The 16548-nt window shown below is 35.1% G+C and overlaps 3 protein-coding genes across 5 annotated transcripts in view; all 3 read right to left on the bottom strand.

Annotated features, from left to right (window-relative positions):
* Nucleotides 1-501: 501 nt before the first annotated feature.
* Nucleotides 502-2011, bottom strand: LOC138328082 (uncharacterized). The gene is made up of 3 exons (XM_069274695.1): nucleotides 1877-2011; nucleotides 1422-1563; nucleotides 502-769 (listed from the first exon to the last, which is right to left on the bottom strand). Exons 1-3 carry the CDS (start codon nucleotides 1922-1924, stop codon nucleotides 522-524), a joined length of 438 nt encoding a protein of 145 aa, XP_069130796.1. The 5' UTR covers nucleotides 1925-2011; the 3' UTR covers nucleotides 502-521.
* A 3099-nt stretch (nucleotides 2012-5110) lies between these two features.
* On the bottom strand, nucleotides 5111-7063 carry LOC138328081 (uncharacterized). The gene is made up of 3 exons (XM_069274693.1): nucleotides 6757-7063; nucleotides 6099-6243; nucleotides 5111-5375 (listed from the first exon to the last, which is right to left on the bottom strand). The coding sequence occupies exons 1-3, from the start codon at nucleotides 6802-6804 to the stop codon at nucleotides 5131-5133; spliced, it is 438 nt and encodes a 145-aa protein (XP_069130794.1). The 5' UTR covers nucleotides 6805-7063; the 3' UTR covers nucleotides 5111-5130.
* A 244-nt stretch (nucleotides 7064-7307) lies between these two features.
* Nucleotides 7308-16548, bottom strand: part of LOC138328078 (E3 ubiquitin-protein ligase HERC2-like) — a 96956-nt gene continuing 87715 nt past the window's right edge. For all 3 annotated transcript variants that reach the window (XM_069274689.1, XM_069274691.1, XM_069274690.1), the window contains exons 77-82: nucleotides 14845-15039; nucleotides 14307-14441; nucleotides 13893-14055; nucleotides 13614-13719; nucleotides 12548-12760; nucleotides 7308-11779 (exon numbers count right to left, since the gene is read on the bottom strand). In XM_069274689.1, coding sequence (XP_069130790.1) covers nucleotides 11501-11779; nucleotides 12548-12760; nucleotides 13614-13719; nucleotides 13893-14055; nucleotides 14307-14441; nucleotides 14845-15039 — 1091 coding nt within the window. In that variant the 3' untranslated portion in view covers nucleotides 7308-11500. The remainder of the gene's footprint in view (nucleotides 11780-12547; nucleotides 12761-13613; nucleotides 13720-13892; nucleotides 14056-14306; nucleotides 14442-14844; nucleotides 15040-16548) is intronic.

The raw sequence follows: 16548 nt of genomic DNA, 5'->3' as shown, positions 1-16548 counted from the left end.
CTCAATTTGACCTATAACTGTATGAGAGATGTTGTTGTCGACATTGATTTCACAAAAATCAACTGGTTAAGGTTTTCTTGCAGGTGTTGAAAAATTATTATCCACAATAATAGACATTGATTTCTTTGTTGTTTTAAGATAATAAGTGTTAATTTTGTGACGAGTATGAACTATCATTTGTTTGGTTTGGATAAATATTTCAAGGATAAAAAATTTTGAATAATGAGATTTTTAAGATACCTAAGGTGCCAATTCCTTCTTGACTTTATTCCACTGACATGGATTTCTGCCTTGATATAAGGGCTTAGGATTACATAATAAAGTAAGGATATGGGCAATCACTTTGTGGGTAAAACATAGGATTTTGGGAATTTCAAGGGGCCGAATGGGTAAACCATGTACTTGCATGATAACCTCCTAGGTCTTTAATGACTGCCAGAGGCGAGCTTTGCTGTTCTTAAACAGCTTTTGTTCGGTTAAATACAGTAACGCAAACACTCCTGAGTTTTACAACAGCCATTTTATGTTGTTTTAGGTACACATTTATAGGATTCTGGGCTAGCTTGTATCATCATTCGTTTGCTGGGAGCCACGGTCGGTTGAAGCACATCAGGAGTTGGTAGTTGTATAGGCTTTATGTTTATTGGGTTAAATTTGTCCAGTTCTGGGAAGTATTTACATTGAAGATCTGGTGCGCAACCACAGTCACCATTCATTTTCATAACGTAAATACACGACTCATTCAGCTGAAGATAGGGACGACATGAAGCTGTAAAGGACAATTTAAAATCAGAACTTTGTATCAGTTAAACAGAGTAACAGGCTAAAATTATGTTTGATGTTAAACATTGTGGGTTGGGAAGTTGAAAATATGCGTAAATGTATTACAGACTATAATATTATGTGTGAGGGACTTCGGTATCTTATATTACTGACAGTTTACAGTCAATACTGGTTGTGTCTTGGATATATTTCAGTGCAGCTTATACGAAAAAGAAAACTGAAAAATCTGTAAAAATGGCCTTTGTACCTTCTACTCAGATATCCAAGATATTTGTTAGCAGAAGATACAAAATTGAATTTAGATTAGGATTTATATATACATAAACCTTATAACTGATTATTTTCGCGGGTAATTGTTGACTTATATAGGAGCTTAATACCATATTTGGAGAATTTTAAAACGATAAATTGCAAAATATTGCTCTGATCGCGATAATTTGATCCCCAAACTTGTAAGAAATTGTTTAATCACTAAAAAAGCTTAATGCCAAATCTTAAAAATTTTCAAAATGACAAAATTCCATTTCCTTGTTTTTATATTAAATCGTGAAAATTTTGACCAGCGAAAAAATAACCGGCTATAAGAGTATTATGTTTCCATTGGTTGAGATAATCCCAAGGCTACAACAGTCACGTACCACTAACATACATGCTGATAGGGGGAGATAACTGTCTTTTCTTGCTCACTATCATAAACCTGGGTATCTTTGAGCAGCACTCGGTGACGCTACACTCGCTGTCCTGATCACACAGGAAAGGGCTAGGGGTCACGGCAGCCGACTGAAGACAGAGATCATCGTTAAAAAGAGATATATACAGAACATAATTATAACAAACCTCTAGGGACCTACGAAATTACCTCGTTATAAACATAGTTCATTATAATTATACACAAATTACAAACATCTTATGGGAACATTAAAAGGGAATGAAAATGACCATACAACCATTTATAACGTACGTACCATAAATTTGTTGTAAACGAATTCATTATAGTATCAATATATCAGTTATATATCAGATATTAATGGTTACTAAAAAGAAAATAGTATGTAAACCAAATAGCTAAAATGGGATACTATATATTACTTACAACACAACCAGCCGCTAAAGCACACAACAAGAAGGAGATTTTCATCATGTTTCCTGTGCTTACAACAATGGTATAAGCTTATCAGTTGGGGATCAGCGGCCTACAGACTAAGGAGTGCCATGGTGACCTTGTGACCTTAGTGCCCTTGACAGGTCAACAGCTTCATGGTTTTACCACGAAATGTGATAAGACAATGGCAAAGCTCGTATTGGTGATTATTGATTAATTATAATCTTTCATTAATTTGTATTTAAAAAGTTTCACTTGTATCTATAATCAATGTTTTAAGAAGAAGTTGTAATATACTTTTCATTGCATTTACTAAAAATTATTTTTATACCCCATACTGGAATTGGGTTGTCTGTCTGCCTGCCCGTCGGTCTGTAGAAACAATTTTGTCCAGCAAACTCCTCTTAAAGTACTGGACAGATTTTGATAAAATTTGGTACACAGAATCCTGACATCAAGGAGAGTTGAGTAAACTGTATAGGGTTATATAATGTCTCCTATTAATAGTGTTATTACTAAATTTGTGCAGCGGGGGTATTAATCGTCCACTCGGGCAACAGTTCTAGTTGATGTTTGAAAAATGATTTTTATATTTTTGTAATGTTGTTCAGCACAATGAGAGATAATGGTAAACAATAAAGTATTTCATCTTATTAAAGTCATCTGGATTAAGTCTCGCAAAGTAAAACTCAATTTGGAGCCCTTATTTTCTCTTTATGGCAGAGAGGCCATGAGTTCATTTCACTTAGAGCCAGATTGTTAGATAACACAGGTGATTAAGAGATGCGTGCTACATGTAACCGTGTTTGGTCCTCTGCTCTGTTATTCAATGTTTGTACACAAAATTGTTAAGTTTGCATGTTTGATAAATCACATACGAATCTTAACTGATATAATCTAGTTGATTGTTATTTATTCCGTCTCTGCATATTATAGAGTAGCTCCCTTGCGGGTAGGTATCGATTGTTACGTCATTATTTTGTGAGTGCAATTCTACGAAGAAAAGTATGACGTTACGCTCACAAACACATGACGTCACAATCAATACCTACCCGCAAAGGCAGATAACTACTCTGTAATATGCAAATACGGAATACTGTTTGATAAATTACATTGAACAATTTTTATAATCAATTTTTAATGATTTTTGATAATTAGTGTTTTACATATGTACATCATCATTTTTAATTGATGAACCTCTTGTTATATTTAATGATGTGATAAAGGGTAATTTTAATTGTTTTGTGATATTTTCTTGACCACCATTATAGTATTGCATTTCAAAACGAATTTTTAATAGATAAATTCAGCAAATTTTGCTTTCTTACATCTCTGGAAAAATAATGTTTTAATCATAGACCTTGCAGAATTGGAAGAATTTTACAAGTTGATTTGCTTTACAATACATGATTCTTCATAGATACCTGCGTGGTATTTTTTTGTGAAAATGTCATTTTGGTTGCATATGAGAAGGAATCAGTATTATATGGTATACCTGTATATATATGTACAATAAACCAATGTCATGAAACTTTTCATGTTCCACAGGATGGGTGATTTGTTTTTAAAAGTTCTAAACATAGTTTGTATCGTAAATAATGAACTTATGCAAATGAGATTGAACGTCTATGCAAATGAGATGAGCTTCATTATCATACAGCCCTGTGATATTCATAACGAGCCTTACATATTAAGTATACAGCAAACATACATTATATATACTGTTATGTTGTACATGTATGCAAATTTTGATAGAATAAAATTGATGAAAAAAAATTAAACATTTCAGTCCGATGTTAAAGAATTAATGAATGAATGATGAAACCAGGATATGCTTTACATCCATCATCCTGTTGGTGGTACAAGTATGTTTATATATCCTCCTCCCATATGAGACCACCTCCATTATAAGACCACTTGATGTCTGTCCCATGGGTGGTCACGTAACGGAGGGACGAATGTAGTAGTTACAGGTATTAAAAAGTCATGGAGTATTATTTTTGTCTCATCTAGATGCTAATAGTATGCTGGTTGTCATCAAATACTTCGATTGACTTAGATCTTATGGAGGATGTTGTTAACGACCTCGATTTGACCTAAAACGGTATGAAGAAAATTGTCAATGACCTTGATTTGACCTAAAACTGTATGTGGGATATTGTCAGTGACCTTGATTTGACCTAAAACTGTATGAGGGATATTTTTAGTGACTTTGATTTGACCTAAAACTGTATGAGAAATATTGTCAATAACCTCGATTTGACCTTAAACTGTATGAGAGATGTCGTTGATGACCTTGATTTAACCTATAACTGTATGAATGATGTTGTCAACGACCTCAATTTGACCTATAACTGTATGAGAGATGTCGTCCATAACCTCGATTTGACCTAAAACTGCATGAAGGATGGCGTTGCTGACCTCGATTTGACCTAAAACTGTATGTATGAGGGATATTGTCAATGACCTTGATGTTGTCAACGACCTCAAGATGACCTATAAATATATGAGAGATATCAATGTTGTCAGTGACCTTGGTTTGACCAATACCTGTGTGAGGGATTTTGTTAACAACCCCTATTTGACCTATAACTGTATGAAGGATGTTGTCAATGAACTTGATTTAAATGTAACATAAACTGTATGAGAGATGTTATTGACAACCTCGATTTGACCTATAACTGTATGAGAGATGTTATTGACAACCTCGATTTGACCTATAACTGTATGAGGGATGTTGTCAACATCAATTTCACCTAAATCATCCGGTTAAGGTTTGGTGCAAGCATTGGAAATTGTTATCTACAACCATAGACATTGTTTTCTTTATTATTTTCAGATAATCAGTGTTAATTTGTGATGAGTATGAACTATCATTTGTTTAGAATGGATAAATATTTCAAGGATGAACATTTTTGAATAATGAGATTTTTAAGATACCTAAGGTGCCAATTTCTACTTGACTTTATTCCACTGACATGGATTTCTGCCTTGATATAAGGGCTTAGGATTACATATGTTATTGATATGGGCAATCACTTTAGGGGTAAAACACAGGATTTTGAAAATTTGAAGAGGCCAAATGGGTAAACATGTACTTGTATGATAAGCTTCTTGGTCTTGAATTGCTGCCAGAGGCAAGCTTTACTGTTTTTAAACAGCTCTTGCTCTATTAAAACGCATTATTACTTGTATGCAGTTATATAACAGAAATACAAACACCCCTGAGGTTTACATCAGCCATTTTATGTTGTTTTAGGTACACATTTATAGGACTCTGGGCTAGCTAGTATCATTCGTTTGCTGGGAGCCACGGTCGGTTGAAGCGCAGGAGGAGTTGGTAGTTGTACAGGCTTTATATTTATTGGGTTAAATTTGTCCAGATCTGGGAAGTATTTACATTGAAGATCTGGTGCGCAACCACAGTCACCATTCATTTTCATAACGTAAATACACGACTCATTCAGCTGAAGATAGGGACGACATGAAGCTGTAAAGGACAATTTAAAATCAGAACTTTGTATCAGTTAAACAGAGTAACAGGCTAAAATTATGTTTGATGTTAAACATTGTGGGTTGGGAAGTTGAAAATCTGAGTAAATGTATTACAGACTATAATTTATTGTGTGAGGGACTTCGGTATCTTATATTACCGACAGTTTACAGTCAGTACTGGTTGTGTCTTGTATATATTTCAGTGCAGCTTGTACGAGAAAGAAAACTAAAAAAAAATTGTAAAAATGGCCTTTGTACCTTCTACTCAGATGCCTAAGATATTTGTTAGCAGCAGTCATATAAAATTGATTTTAGAATAGGATTTATAAATACATAAACCGTATAACTTATTATTTTTGCGGGAATAATATTTTCGCAATGTCGTGGAATATTGCTATTATCTAGAAAATTGGATATGTGAACTTCTAAGAAATTGTTGAATCATATAAAAGCTTAATGTCATATTGCGAGAATTTTAAAACGATAAATTGTGGAATATTACTATGATTGCGATAATTTGATCATCAAAATTTTAAGAAATTGTTGAATGACATAAACTTAATGCCATATCCCGAAATTTTTTAAAACAATAAAAATTTCATTTTCTTGTTTTTAGATTAAAATCGTGGAAATTTTGACGTGCGAAAATAACCGGCTATATTAAAGAGTAATAAGTTTCCATTGATTGATATATTCCTTAGGCTACACAGTCACGTACCACTAACATACATGCTGAGAGGAGGGGGAGTAAACTGCCTTTTCTTGCCCACCACCATGAACCTGGGTATCTTTGAGCAGCACTCGGTGGCACTACACTCGCTGTCCTGATCACACAGGAAGGAGTTAGCGGTGGCGACAGCCGACTGAAGACAGAAATCATCGGATTGTTAAAAAGAGATATGTACAGTACATGACTATAATGAACTTCTTTGGACCTACCAAATAACCTCATTATAAATATAGTTCATTATACACAAAAGGGAATAAGAATGATGTTGTAACCATAAAAGTGTTCATTATAATCGTGTTTTCCTGTACGTTGTTTTATCAATATAACAGTTATATATCAGATATTAATGGTTACCAGTGGTTCGATTGTGTTAATTCAGCCTTAAACTACAATGTTTATCTTATTTCACATTTAAATATAAAGTTTGGCACATTGGTGACTTTTATATGTAATAGGATCAAACTTTCATGTATCAGTACTCAGTTTCCAAACATGAGAAATCAATGTAAAGTTAAAATAGATGTACAATGTATATTGATAAACTATAGGCAAGTTACATATTGGCAAAAATCTGAAAGTATACTTCACTAAAAAGAAAATAATATGTAAACCAAATAGCTAAAATGGGATACTATATATTACTTACAACACAACCAGCTGCTAAAACACACAACAAGAAGGTGATTTTCATCATGTTAGCTGAGCTTACAACAATGGTATAAGCTTATCAGCTGGAGATCATCGGTTTACAGACTAAGGAGTGACCTGGTGACCTTGTGACCTATGTGCCCTGGTGACCTTAGTGCCCTTGACAAGCAACAGCTTCATGGTTTTACCAAGAAATGTGATAAGACAATGGCAAAGCTCGTATTTGGTCTTCTATAGAAATAGGACTGGCTTAAATACTTATTACAGGATATTATAACATATTTGAATAAGGTAACATGTTTGTCTGTCTTTGGGTTCTAAAAAGTTTGGTTTTATCAGTGTAATACTTAAGTAACAGCGAGGGTCATTAATAGGTTTGTTGGTGTATTAAAGCCGGAGTACCAGGAAAAGAACCACCGACCAGCTGTGAGTACTTATCAGATGCCCAACATGGGATTCAAACTCGCAACCCAGAGGTGGAGGGCTTGTGGTAATATGCAGGTCGAATACAGTATGTTATACTGTAATGTAAATGATAAGACTACTAGGTTTGTTTTGTTGGACAATTTTATTGTGTAGCACACTCACACACACATAACAGACACAAGCCATATCATTTTACAAAACATACAAATAAATAGATTTAATTTATATACCACCTTGCTGCAGACACAGGAGGGAATGAATTTGGGTGTAATGGTAGTGACAAAGGTAAATAATGATCGTTATATATGAAAAACAATTTGAATTTGATGGAATTTCATGGTGGAATAATGTTTACAATTATAAGATTAGTTGCAGTCCCTCACTGGGGTACTATACATACATGTACTGTATGAGAACTTTTGCTTAGGTGTATCGGTAGGTAGAGGTGAAGATGTAGGTCATTGAGATCTACAATATGTATATTTTCGACACTTTCCCTCACCACTGGAAGAGGGTGAAATGTAGGTCAATTAGACTTAATATGGTTAAAATTTAGGTCATTGAGACCTAATATGGCTGAAATGTAGGTCAAAGAGACCTATACATGACACTTCGACTAACAAGTGAACCTTTAACAATTAGATTGGAGATTTTTATAAAGATAATCCAAGAGATATGTATTAAAGAGAAAGATAATTTTACTTTAATGTTGGTCAAAGGTCAAAGTGTAAATCATGATAAACTTGAGATGTATGAAAGATAACCTTATAAAGCTTTACTTGAGTGAAGTAAGAAGTTTATGAGATAGCAAAGATATTATGAGAACAAGTGCCAAACTTGTCTATTTATAGAATTTAAAAAATCAACTGGTAAAAGAGTTTTACCTACATACACACAAGCACATACAGATTAACATTGCAGCTTGTTATGGTTGAAGCATGATTATTGTGGAACCCCAGTTCTAGGATCTAATAGAGACCTAATAAATGACTTAATGACCAAGGGGACTGTGGAAAATTGACGTCATTATCTTGATAAGATATAACTAACAAATATATACAACAGTGTCAGCAATATAGTTGTAGTTATCACAAATCTCACCCATAATAGTTACATTGATTATGTTCTACTATCAATCACCACACTGCCATTAAACTGGCAGATCAAATAGTAGTCTGCTAAACCTGCCTATATTATAAGGCTTTCTAATATTTTTTTTTGCCTATATAAAAAGCCTAGTAGTATAAGCAAGTTTAGTGGATTAGGCAAAAAAAATAATAAATAAAAAACCTGATAATATCGGCAGGTTTAGCAGACTAATCAAATAGTACTGTAAACATTGAAAATTACACGAGGGAGACATTTATGCTTAGGTTATGCGAAACATGTTTTAGCACGAAAAGTTCCCCTGTGCCTAATATTTGATATACAGTATGCATGAAACTATGTTGCAAAAATGTTAACAGGTGTATTGGTAGCGAATTTAATAAAATAGCGAAACTTTTATATAAACACTTGCGAAAATATCTAAGTTTACAGTGTAATTCATTCTGACTTCAATCCTAAAGAAAGGATCAGATGTATATTTCCTTGGCACAAAGTAATACAGGCATATACCTCCAGTCTACCGCTAATTAACCTTTAAGATACTGTAAAATTACTCATTTTTGAGCAATCAAATCTTAGGGCAAGTGATGGATTTGCGCAATCAACATATAATGGTTATATAAACATTGTACTGTTTGTGTAATCGCATTTTAGCCCAACAAGAAAAGCACTAAAATATGTATCTTTAGATTATTCCTGGCCAGCACAAGTAAAAGGCCGTTTTCGATTATACGGTTTGACTGGTTGGACCTAGTAGTTCATTTATTGATTAAAGACGGACCTGGTAATTTTACATTATTTTCAGACGAGCTATGGCAAAGCCCTCACAGGCCTGTATCAAAAACTGCAGGTCTGTCAGGATTTATACTTGAAACAATGACTTTAATCAACGCTCGAACTGGTTATTCCGTATAAATGAAAACGACCAACAATTGGTGCTCGATTCATTTAAAACAGCTACTGGTATTATATATTTTAGTATTCAGCTCACATTAGCTTATGAATCTCTTATCTGTTATATAATTTGGAAATAAACTACAGATATTTTGAAATCATTCGTGATATAAGTTCTAAAACAAAAACAATAGGAAGAGCAATTACACGACATAAAGAATTTCTCAGCAACAAGCCATAAAACAATCATTAAAACTTATAAAAAAAATGTAACTAACGTAAAATATAAATATTATGTTAGTGTACCTCAAGTATATCACATCTGGATATTACGATACATGGGCATGTAAATCAGGATCCATGCATGATCATAAGATATCAGTGAAGATTTAAATTAAAGCTTAAATAAATGAGAGAATTAAATTCTAATCATTCTGTTTGGGTAATGATTTATTGAATTTATTCATTCATTGATTCATGATCTGTGGTTCTATGAAATATAATTCACATGAAGTAACAAAAAACCTGGGTTTCATAAGAGTGTGTGCGTTTATACAGTTAAAACGAATATTGTGATCGGATAAATGATCTCATTATACCAACTGATTCTTAGACAGCAAAGCTGTTCTTTGTGATGAAGGGACAAATACTAGCTTGTAATGTATAAAATACAAACTGCAAAATATATAGCTTGTAATTTATAATACACAAATTAAAACAGTTACCGGGACAGAACTGACAAAATGATCACACCAGTGGAATGAATGGCTGGGAACAAATACAGAAATATTCTCAATCTGTTACACATACATCTATACCTACAATAATTTCTTATATACATTGCTTGCACCAAGGTACAGATGTATATTCATGTAGTCAGTGGCATGTAAACTAAAATTCCAAAAAAACTCCACATAAATCCTTTGTTATTTGGAAAATTGTCAATATAAGGGTAAATGATTTTGAAATATAATTAAAACAAGTTTGGTATGCTGAAATATTTCATTTACCATATTTTTTCAAACCTTTTGAAAGATTAGCTCAAGAAGCTTCGGCATTGTAATCAGAATTAGAATATTTCATCCTTTGTGAGATATTACATAACACTAAACACACATGTAATATCAGTTATGATATAGTAGAATACCTCTAGTATGAAAAGCACTGAAATAATAGCATGACCACTATAATTGTACAACATGTCATAGTCAATCAGATCATCCGGATTAAAGTAATACAGGTATTCACAAGGTACACGACTAGAAATTCATAAATCATCTCATGGATATTTTTATTTCATCATTATCCTTTTTGGACTATATAAACTTCTATTTGTCTATAATACATGATTTATGTTGTCAAAAATCAGGGTTACCTACCCTCAAAGATATCTGTATTTTTTACAGAAATATAAAATAATGTTTCAAAACCAATGAACAACAGAAATATGCATGGATATTGATTGATGAAGACTAAACACATGTGTCAGTACATTATTCTTAATTCATTGGAAAAAATTTTAGGATTACAAATTTGCACAACCATCACATCTAAAGAGTCAGTTGTCTCCCCTTGACTAGACAAACATGAGAGAAGGGTGTTGATAAAAAGTTACAAGATTTAACACTAATTGCGTTGACCATTCTAGCAGTACTTTTCCAATATGCAGCAATAGACCTTATAAACATTTTACTCAGAGCTTGTTTCGAGAGAAGTCATGATTTTTTAACACATACAAATTATCATATCTGGAATAAGTTTTACAATATTCTAAATTTCTGTCCATAATTAATAACCCAAAACATAATCATTTGATTCCTCATGGCATTTGAGACTTCACCAAACTAATGTTAATAGTAATTCATTAACAGTTTCAGTTACAGATAAACAGCTATTATCACACCAATAAATGTGTATAGATAATAGAAATAAGAAGAGAATGGAGTCATTATTGTTTGTATCCATGACAACTCTACTGAATATTTATCAAAAAAGTTGTAACTTCATACTAAAGACATTCATTTAGTACAAATTCCTTAACAAAATTTTTACCTTATCTATATGTGTATTCTATTGATAACTACTGGATTGGTATAAACCTTTTTATCACAGACAACAATCTGAGTCAGGGACATCGCCCTCCAAATCCATACTCTGGAGATCACAAATTACAATGAGAATTGGCAATCTAGCCCTCAGAGTCCATACTCTTGAGATAAAAGACAACAATCTTAATGAAAGACTTCGCACTCAGAGTCCATACTCAACTACAATCGGAATCGGTGATCTTGCTCTCAGAGTCCTTATTCTTGAAATCACAAACTACAATCAGAGTCTGCGATCTCGCCCTCAGAGTCCATACTCTCGAGATCCTCCATGTCCTCACTGACTTCGGGTGTGTCCTCATCCAAGAGCTCCCCAGTGAGTGCCACACGAGCGTAGTCATCTGTATCGATGGATTTACAGAAGTGAATGGCGTATTTGAGTTTTTCACGCAGAACAAGTTTGCAGGAGTAGCGTGGCATCTTTAGAAGGAAGAAACAGGTGTAGCTCTCCGGGAGGAAATGGTCAGGGGGACTGTACTTGTCCAAAACCTGGAAAGGGAGACAACTTTTAATGTTAGGCTTCATTCGTTGCTTTGCATTAAGCCTTATCTGTTTGTACACATTTAATTTCACATTGACTATTCGGTATTACAAAAGTTTTGAAAAAATCTGATACTATGATCTCTAAAATCTCTTCAGATGTTTCATATTCACTGTGTATATATATTATATATAATTGTTAAATTTAACATCTGTAAAATTTCTCGTTTTATCGTTTGGAAGTTATTCCAGGTGGTTTATCGTGAATTACATGTTTCTTCATAGCCTTTGAAATCATCATTCTTACAACAGGCTATGATATGTTAAACCATTACTTTAATAAATTTTGCAAATTTGGATGGATCAGCGTTACGCTTGCAAACACATGACATCACTATCAATACACACACAATTATGACCGATGTGCAGACGGCCAATGGTCAGTTAGATAGACAGATGTGCAGACGGCCAGTGGTCGATTAGATAGACAGATGTGCAGACGGCCAATGGTCGATTAGATAGACAGATGTGCAGACGGCCAGTGGTCGATTAGATAGACAGATGTGCAGACGGCCAATGGTCGATTAGATAGACAGATGTGCAGACGGCCAATAGTCGGTTAGATAGACAGATGTGCAGATGGCTTATGGTCGGTTAGATAGACAGATGTGCAGACGGCCAATGGTCGGTTAGATAGACAGACAGAAATAGACAAAATTCTGATGGACAGACAAACAGGCAGAGAAGCTTACTTCTACAGCTACACAAATATTTTACCTGTAAAACAAAATCTCTTCCTCGGAAATCTGCAATGGTACGTGGGAGGCGAGTGCGACCCCAGACAAATCGTAGGAACAAGGAACGTTCTGTGTTGGTGAAATCCTCCATGACTTCCCAGAACCATTGTACCAGGGACGCCGTGGCTTCTATTCCTTTATAGGTCGCTACAGATTTGAGCAGGTTTAAGGGAATGTCAGGACTACCACATACCTTGAAAAAAACAAAGTAGAGCAAAAATTTGCCTGTGAAGTATAAACAGGAACTTGGCCACGATTCAAAGAGAAAAGCTATATAGTGGTAATATGAAAAGTCACTACTTAACAGTTTTAACACAGTCTTCTACCAAAGGGACTAATTCACTTACTACATGATACCTGATAACGTTTGTATGGGACTAGTATCTCCTGTGGTGATGGAGTGTAACTCTTTGTAGTCCTCCTGCTGAAATGACGTTATCCCGCGAAAACTTCATTTGATGCGAAAACTTCATTTGACGTCATTCCATCACCAATAGAAACAACAGTCCCCCATAAACGTTATCGGGTATCACTGGTACGTAAATGAGTCCCATTAGGAATCGAAGGAATCCTGGAATCCAGATATATGTATAGAATTCTTGCTTTCATGCTGCACCAAGTCATTGTATTCAGAGTCCATTTCATATTATGCCCTCTATATATTTCTCTTGACTGTGAGCTGTTTGTTTTAGTCTATCGTTACTTTTCTCTTAGTTGAAGATACAACTTTCAATTTTTCTATCACTGGTGATTAGAGTCTCTAGTTTGTTATTGTTTTCCATAAGACTTTCCTCTAAAGTTCTCTCACCTTTTGATTTATATCCTATTTTTGAAAAGCCCCTATAACCCTCAGGATGCAGAAATTCATATAGAACAAATTCTATAAATAAATAATGCTCCTTAGTCAAGCAGGTCAAACAAGTCAAGCAGGTCAAAATTTTACCCAGAGCAGCTTTCCCCAATGATCAAATTGGTTTACAAGACTATAGCAGGTCAACAATTGACTTACAGTTCAACAAGTCAAGCAGCTCAACAATGTGACTTACCATTGTCTCTAGCTCCAGGCCAGTAAACAGAGAGAGTAAGGCTGCGGGGATCACTTTTGTCATTCCCTCCCGGATCCACTTCACTGCATCATCAAATTCATGAAGTCTGCAAAATTCATATACATATATACACATTAGTACATGGTTATTATCACCATGCTTACGAGTAATTCATGATTATGACATAGTATTTTTAGTCAAATTAGTTGGAAAAAATCTTAAAATTAAAATTTTTTTTTCATTATTTTTTACATCTTTATATGGTCCACCATGCCCTACCGGTAGTTGATGGCTAGTCGGATGAACTCGGCTCGGTTTTCTGCAGTAATACGATTGTGTTTAGAGCTGAGGGTGACTTCCTGACCCGATGAGCTGGGTACACTGAATGGCATCTCAGCAGCAATGAGGGAAGCATTCTCCATCTCTTTAATACACATCAGGCCTGAAAATAAATTGTTAGGGATGAGCGGACACATTGGGATGAGCGGGATATCAATTTAGGGATAAGTGAAACATCAATTGGGCTTAGAAAAAGGTGATAATAGTATCAGAATAGATTCGGTCATAAAACTAAGTAAAAAGCCAAGGGTGTTCACCCTGTCCTTGCATATGCCATGTGAGTCTACCATTTCTAATCAACCATGTGATCCCTTGGAGGGTATGTGATAATATCGTTAACAAGTTGTATTTTACCTGGCACAAAGTCTTTGTCCACTTCTGTAAGATCTGCTATTGTCAGGGCTATTCCCGCTAGCTGCTTCCAGACTGGCTCAGCTATATTTAGACTAAGAGGACTCCCACTTCTGATAGCAATACCAAACAACACACCTGCAATAGCATTCAAACAAAAATCAACCAGCCATAAGGTAGAGAAGAAAACGAGATGTCATCTGCAGTTCGGATTTATTCAGAGGTAAAACGCTTATTTTCAGGAGTGTATTGTATCATATTTCCACAAAATAACAAGATTCCAAAGATAATTAATGGTTATTAGACAACCTTGGCAAAAGTAAAATAGGAAATAAATTTGATATGGTACATGTCATTGGGGCCATCATCGATTAGGAAATGACCCCAAAATAAAGACCAGCTAAGGATCATTTCTGTTTTAACTAAATTTCACTGGTAAAACTTGAGAAGTACAAAATATTCACGGTACATGGCGCATGACGATGTATGTAGCATGATGGCCAAAAGGATAAATAATTCTGAGGTCTGAAGCTATACTTACCAAGAAACCTAAACATGGACATATGTTGAACAGTGTTTAACATGGGGTTGAGTAAGTGACAATCCCTGTTAGCTCCAGATTCATCTCGTCCATTTGGAGTCATAATGAGCAAGGGGAGAGAACCATTCTGAAGTTCATCACACATCTCGGCTATCGATTCACTGTAACCACCTCCACAGTCATCTACACTTTCACCTGTAACGATAGGCAAATACAGAGGTCACACAGGTCATAGGGTCAAAAAGTAGTCACAGAGGTCAAGGTCAGAGATCAGAAAGGTTACACTGATCAAGTAATTTGGTCAGGGCAGTTATTGAGGTCAAATATCAGTCACAGAGGTCAAATAAGTCACAAAAAGTAAAGAGCACAGATCAGAAAGGTCACAAGAATTTAACAACAAGGTCAATGCTGTAAGTCAAAGTCATCAAACACAAAGGTCATGTAAGTCAAGCAGATCAAACACAGAGGTCATGTAAGTCAAGCAGGTCAAACACAGAGGTCATGTAAGTCAAGCAAGTCAAACACAGAGGTCATGTAAGTCAAGCAGGTCAAACACAGAGGTCATGTAAGTCAAGCAGGTCAAACACAAAGGTCATGTAAGTCAAGCAGGTCAAATACAGAGGTCATGTAAGTCAAGCAGGTCAAACACAGAGGTCATGTAAGTCAAGCAGGTCAAACACAGAGGTTATGTAAGTCAAGCAGGTCAAACACAGAGGTCTTGTAAGTCAAGCAGGTCAAACACAGATGTCATGTAAGTCAAGCAGGTCAAATACAGAGGTCATGTAAGTCAAGCAGGTCAAATACTGTGGTCAAAATACTTATACATGCCAAATATAATTCAAACAGGTAACAAGAGATCCCAGAGGGATCTTGGCGCCCACCAAAGAATGATCTATGTCTGACAATGGAAAGAGGGATCTTTTCCCTGCTTTTCAAACGTTTTCCAACATACTTCATATGAAATTTGAGACAAATCACTTCAGTAGTTTCTGAGAAATTGCGGTAACAAACTTCAACGATGAAATCCAATATAGCAGGCGGTTGGCCATCTTGTTGACTGATCAGTCTCAAAAGGCACTATGCACAACTAGGGCCCAAGGGGAACATACATATGGAATTTGAGAGAGACCCTTCAGTAGTTTCGGGGAAATAGCGGTAATTATCAAAATCCAAGATGGCAGCCACTCGGCAATCTTGTTGACTGATCATGCAGTTACAAAATGCAATATGCACAACTAGGGTCACAGGGGAACTTACATATGAAATTTAACAATGATCCCTTTAGTACTTCCTGAGAAATAGCAGTAACAAACTTAAGCTATCAAAATCCAAGATTGCTTCCAGTGGCCCATCTTGTTGACCAATCGGTTCCAAAATGCAATCTGCACAACTAGGTCCCTTGGGGAACCTACATATGAAATTTGAGACCAATCTCTTCAGTACTTTCTGAGAAAGATCGATAAAAAACTTTAACTTTCAAAATCCAAGATGGCCATCTTGTTGACCAAACAGTCCCAAAATGCAATATGCACAACTAGGGCCCTAGGGGAATCTACATATGAAATTTGAGAATGATCCCTTCAGTACTTTCTGAGAAATAGTGATATCAAACTGATGATGGTGGGCTAAAAACATTATATTTGTGAATAGTCAAAGACTATAGGTACCAGCATTCACAAGTCACAGGGAAAGAATGGAGGTCAA

This window comes from Argopecten irradians, chromosome 7, assembly GCF_041381155.1.
Source record: "Argopecten irradians isolate NY chromosome 7, Ai_NY, whole genome shotgun sequence".
In the NCBI taxonomy this organism is placed as follows: domain Eukaryota; kingdom Metazoa; phylum Mollusca; class Bivalvia; order Pectinida; family Pectinidae; genus Argopecten; species Argopecten irradians.
This window is presented reverse-complemented; position numbering and strand designations above follow the sequence as displayed.

Bases quoted from the DNA above. Each gene is read 5' to 3' on its own strand.
- LOC138328082 (XM_069274695.1), bottom strand. From the start codon at position 1,924: ATGATGAAAATCTCCTTCTTGTTGTGTGCTTTAGCGGCTGGTTGTGTT. The intron at 1,564-1,876 runs GTAAGTAATATA...CTCTGTCTTCAG, and splicing joins CTTTAGCGGCTGGTTGTGTT to TCGGCTGCCGTGACCCCTAG. The intron at 770-1,421 runs GTACGTGACTGT...TGTCCTTTACAG, and splicing joins TATCAGCATGTATGTTAGTG to CTTCATGTCGTCCCTATCTT.
- LOC138328081 (XM_069274693.1), bottom strand. From the start codon at position 6,804: ATGATGAAAATCACCTTCTTGTTGTGTGTTTTAGCAGCTGGTTGTGTT. The intron at 6,244-6,756 runs GTAAGTAATATA...TTCTGTCTTCAG, and splicing joins TTTTAGCAGCTGGTTGTGTT to TCGGCTGTCGCCACCGCTAA. The intron at 5,376-6,098 runs GTACGTGACTGT...TGTCCTTTACAG, and splicing joins TCTCAGCATGTATGTTAGTG to CTTCATGTCGTCCCTATCTT.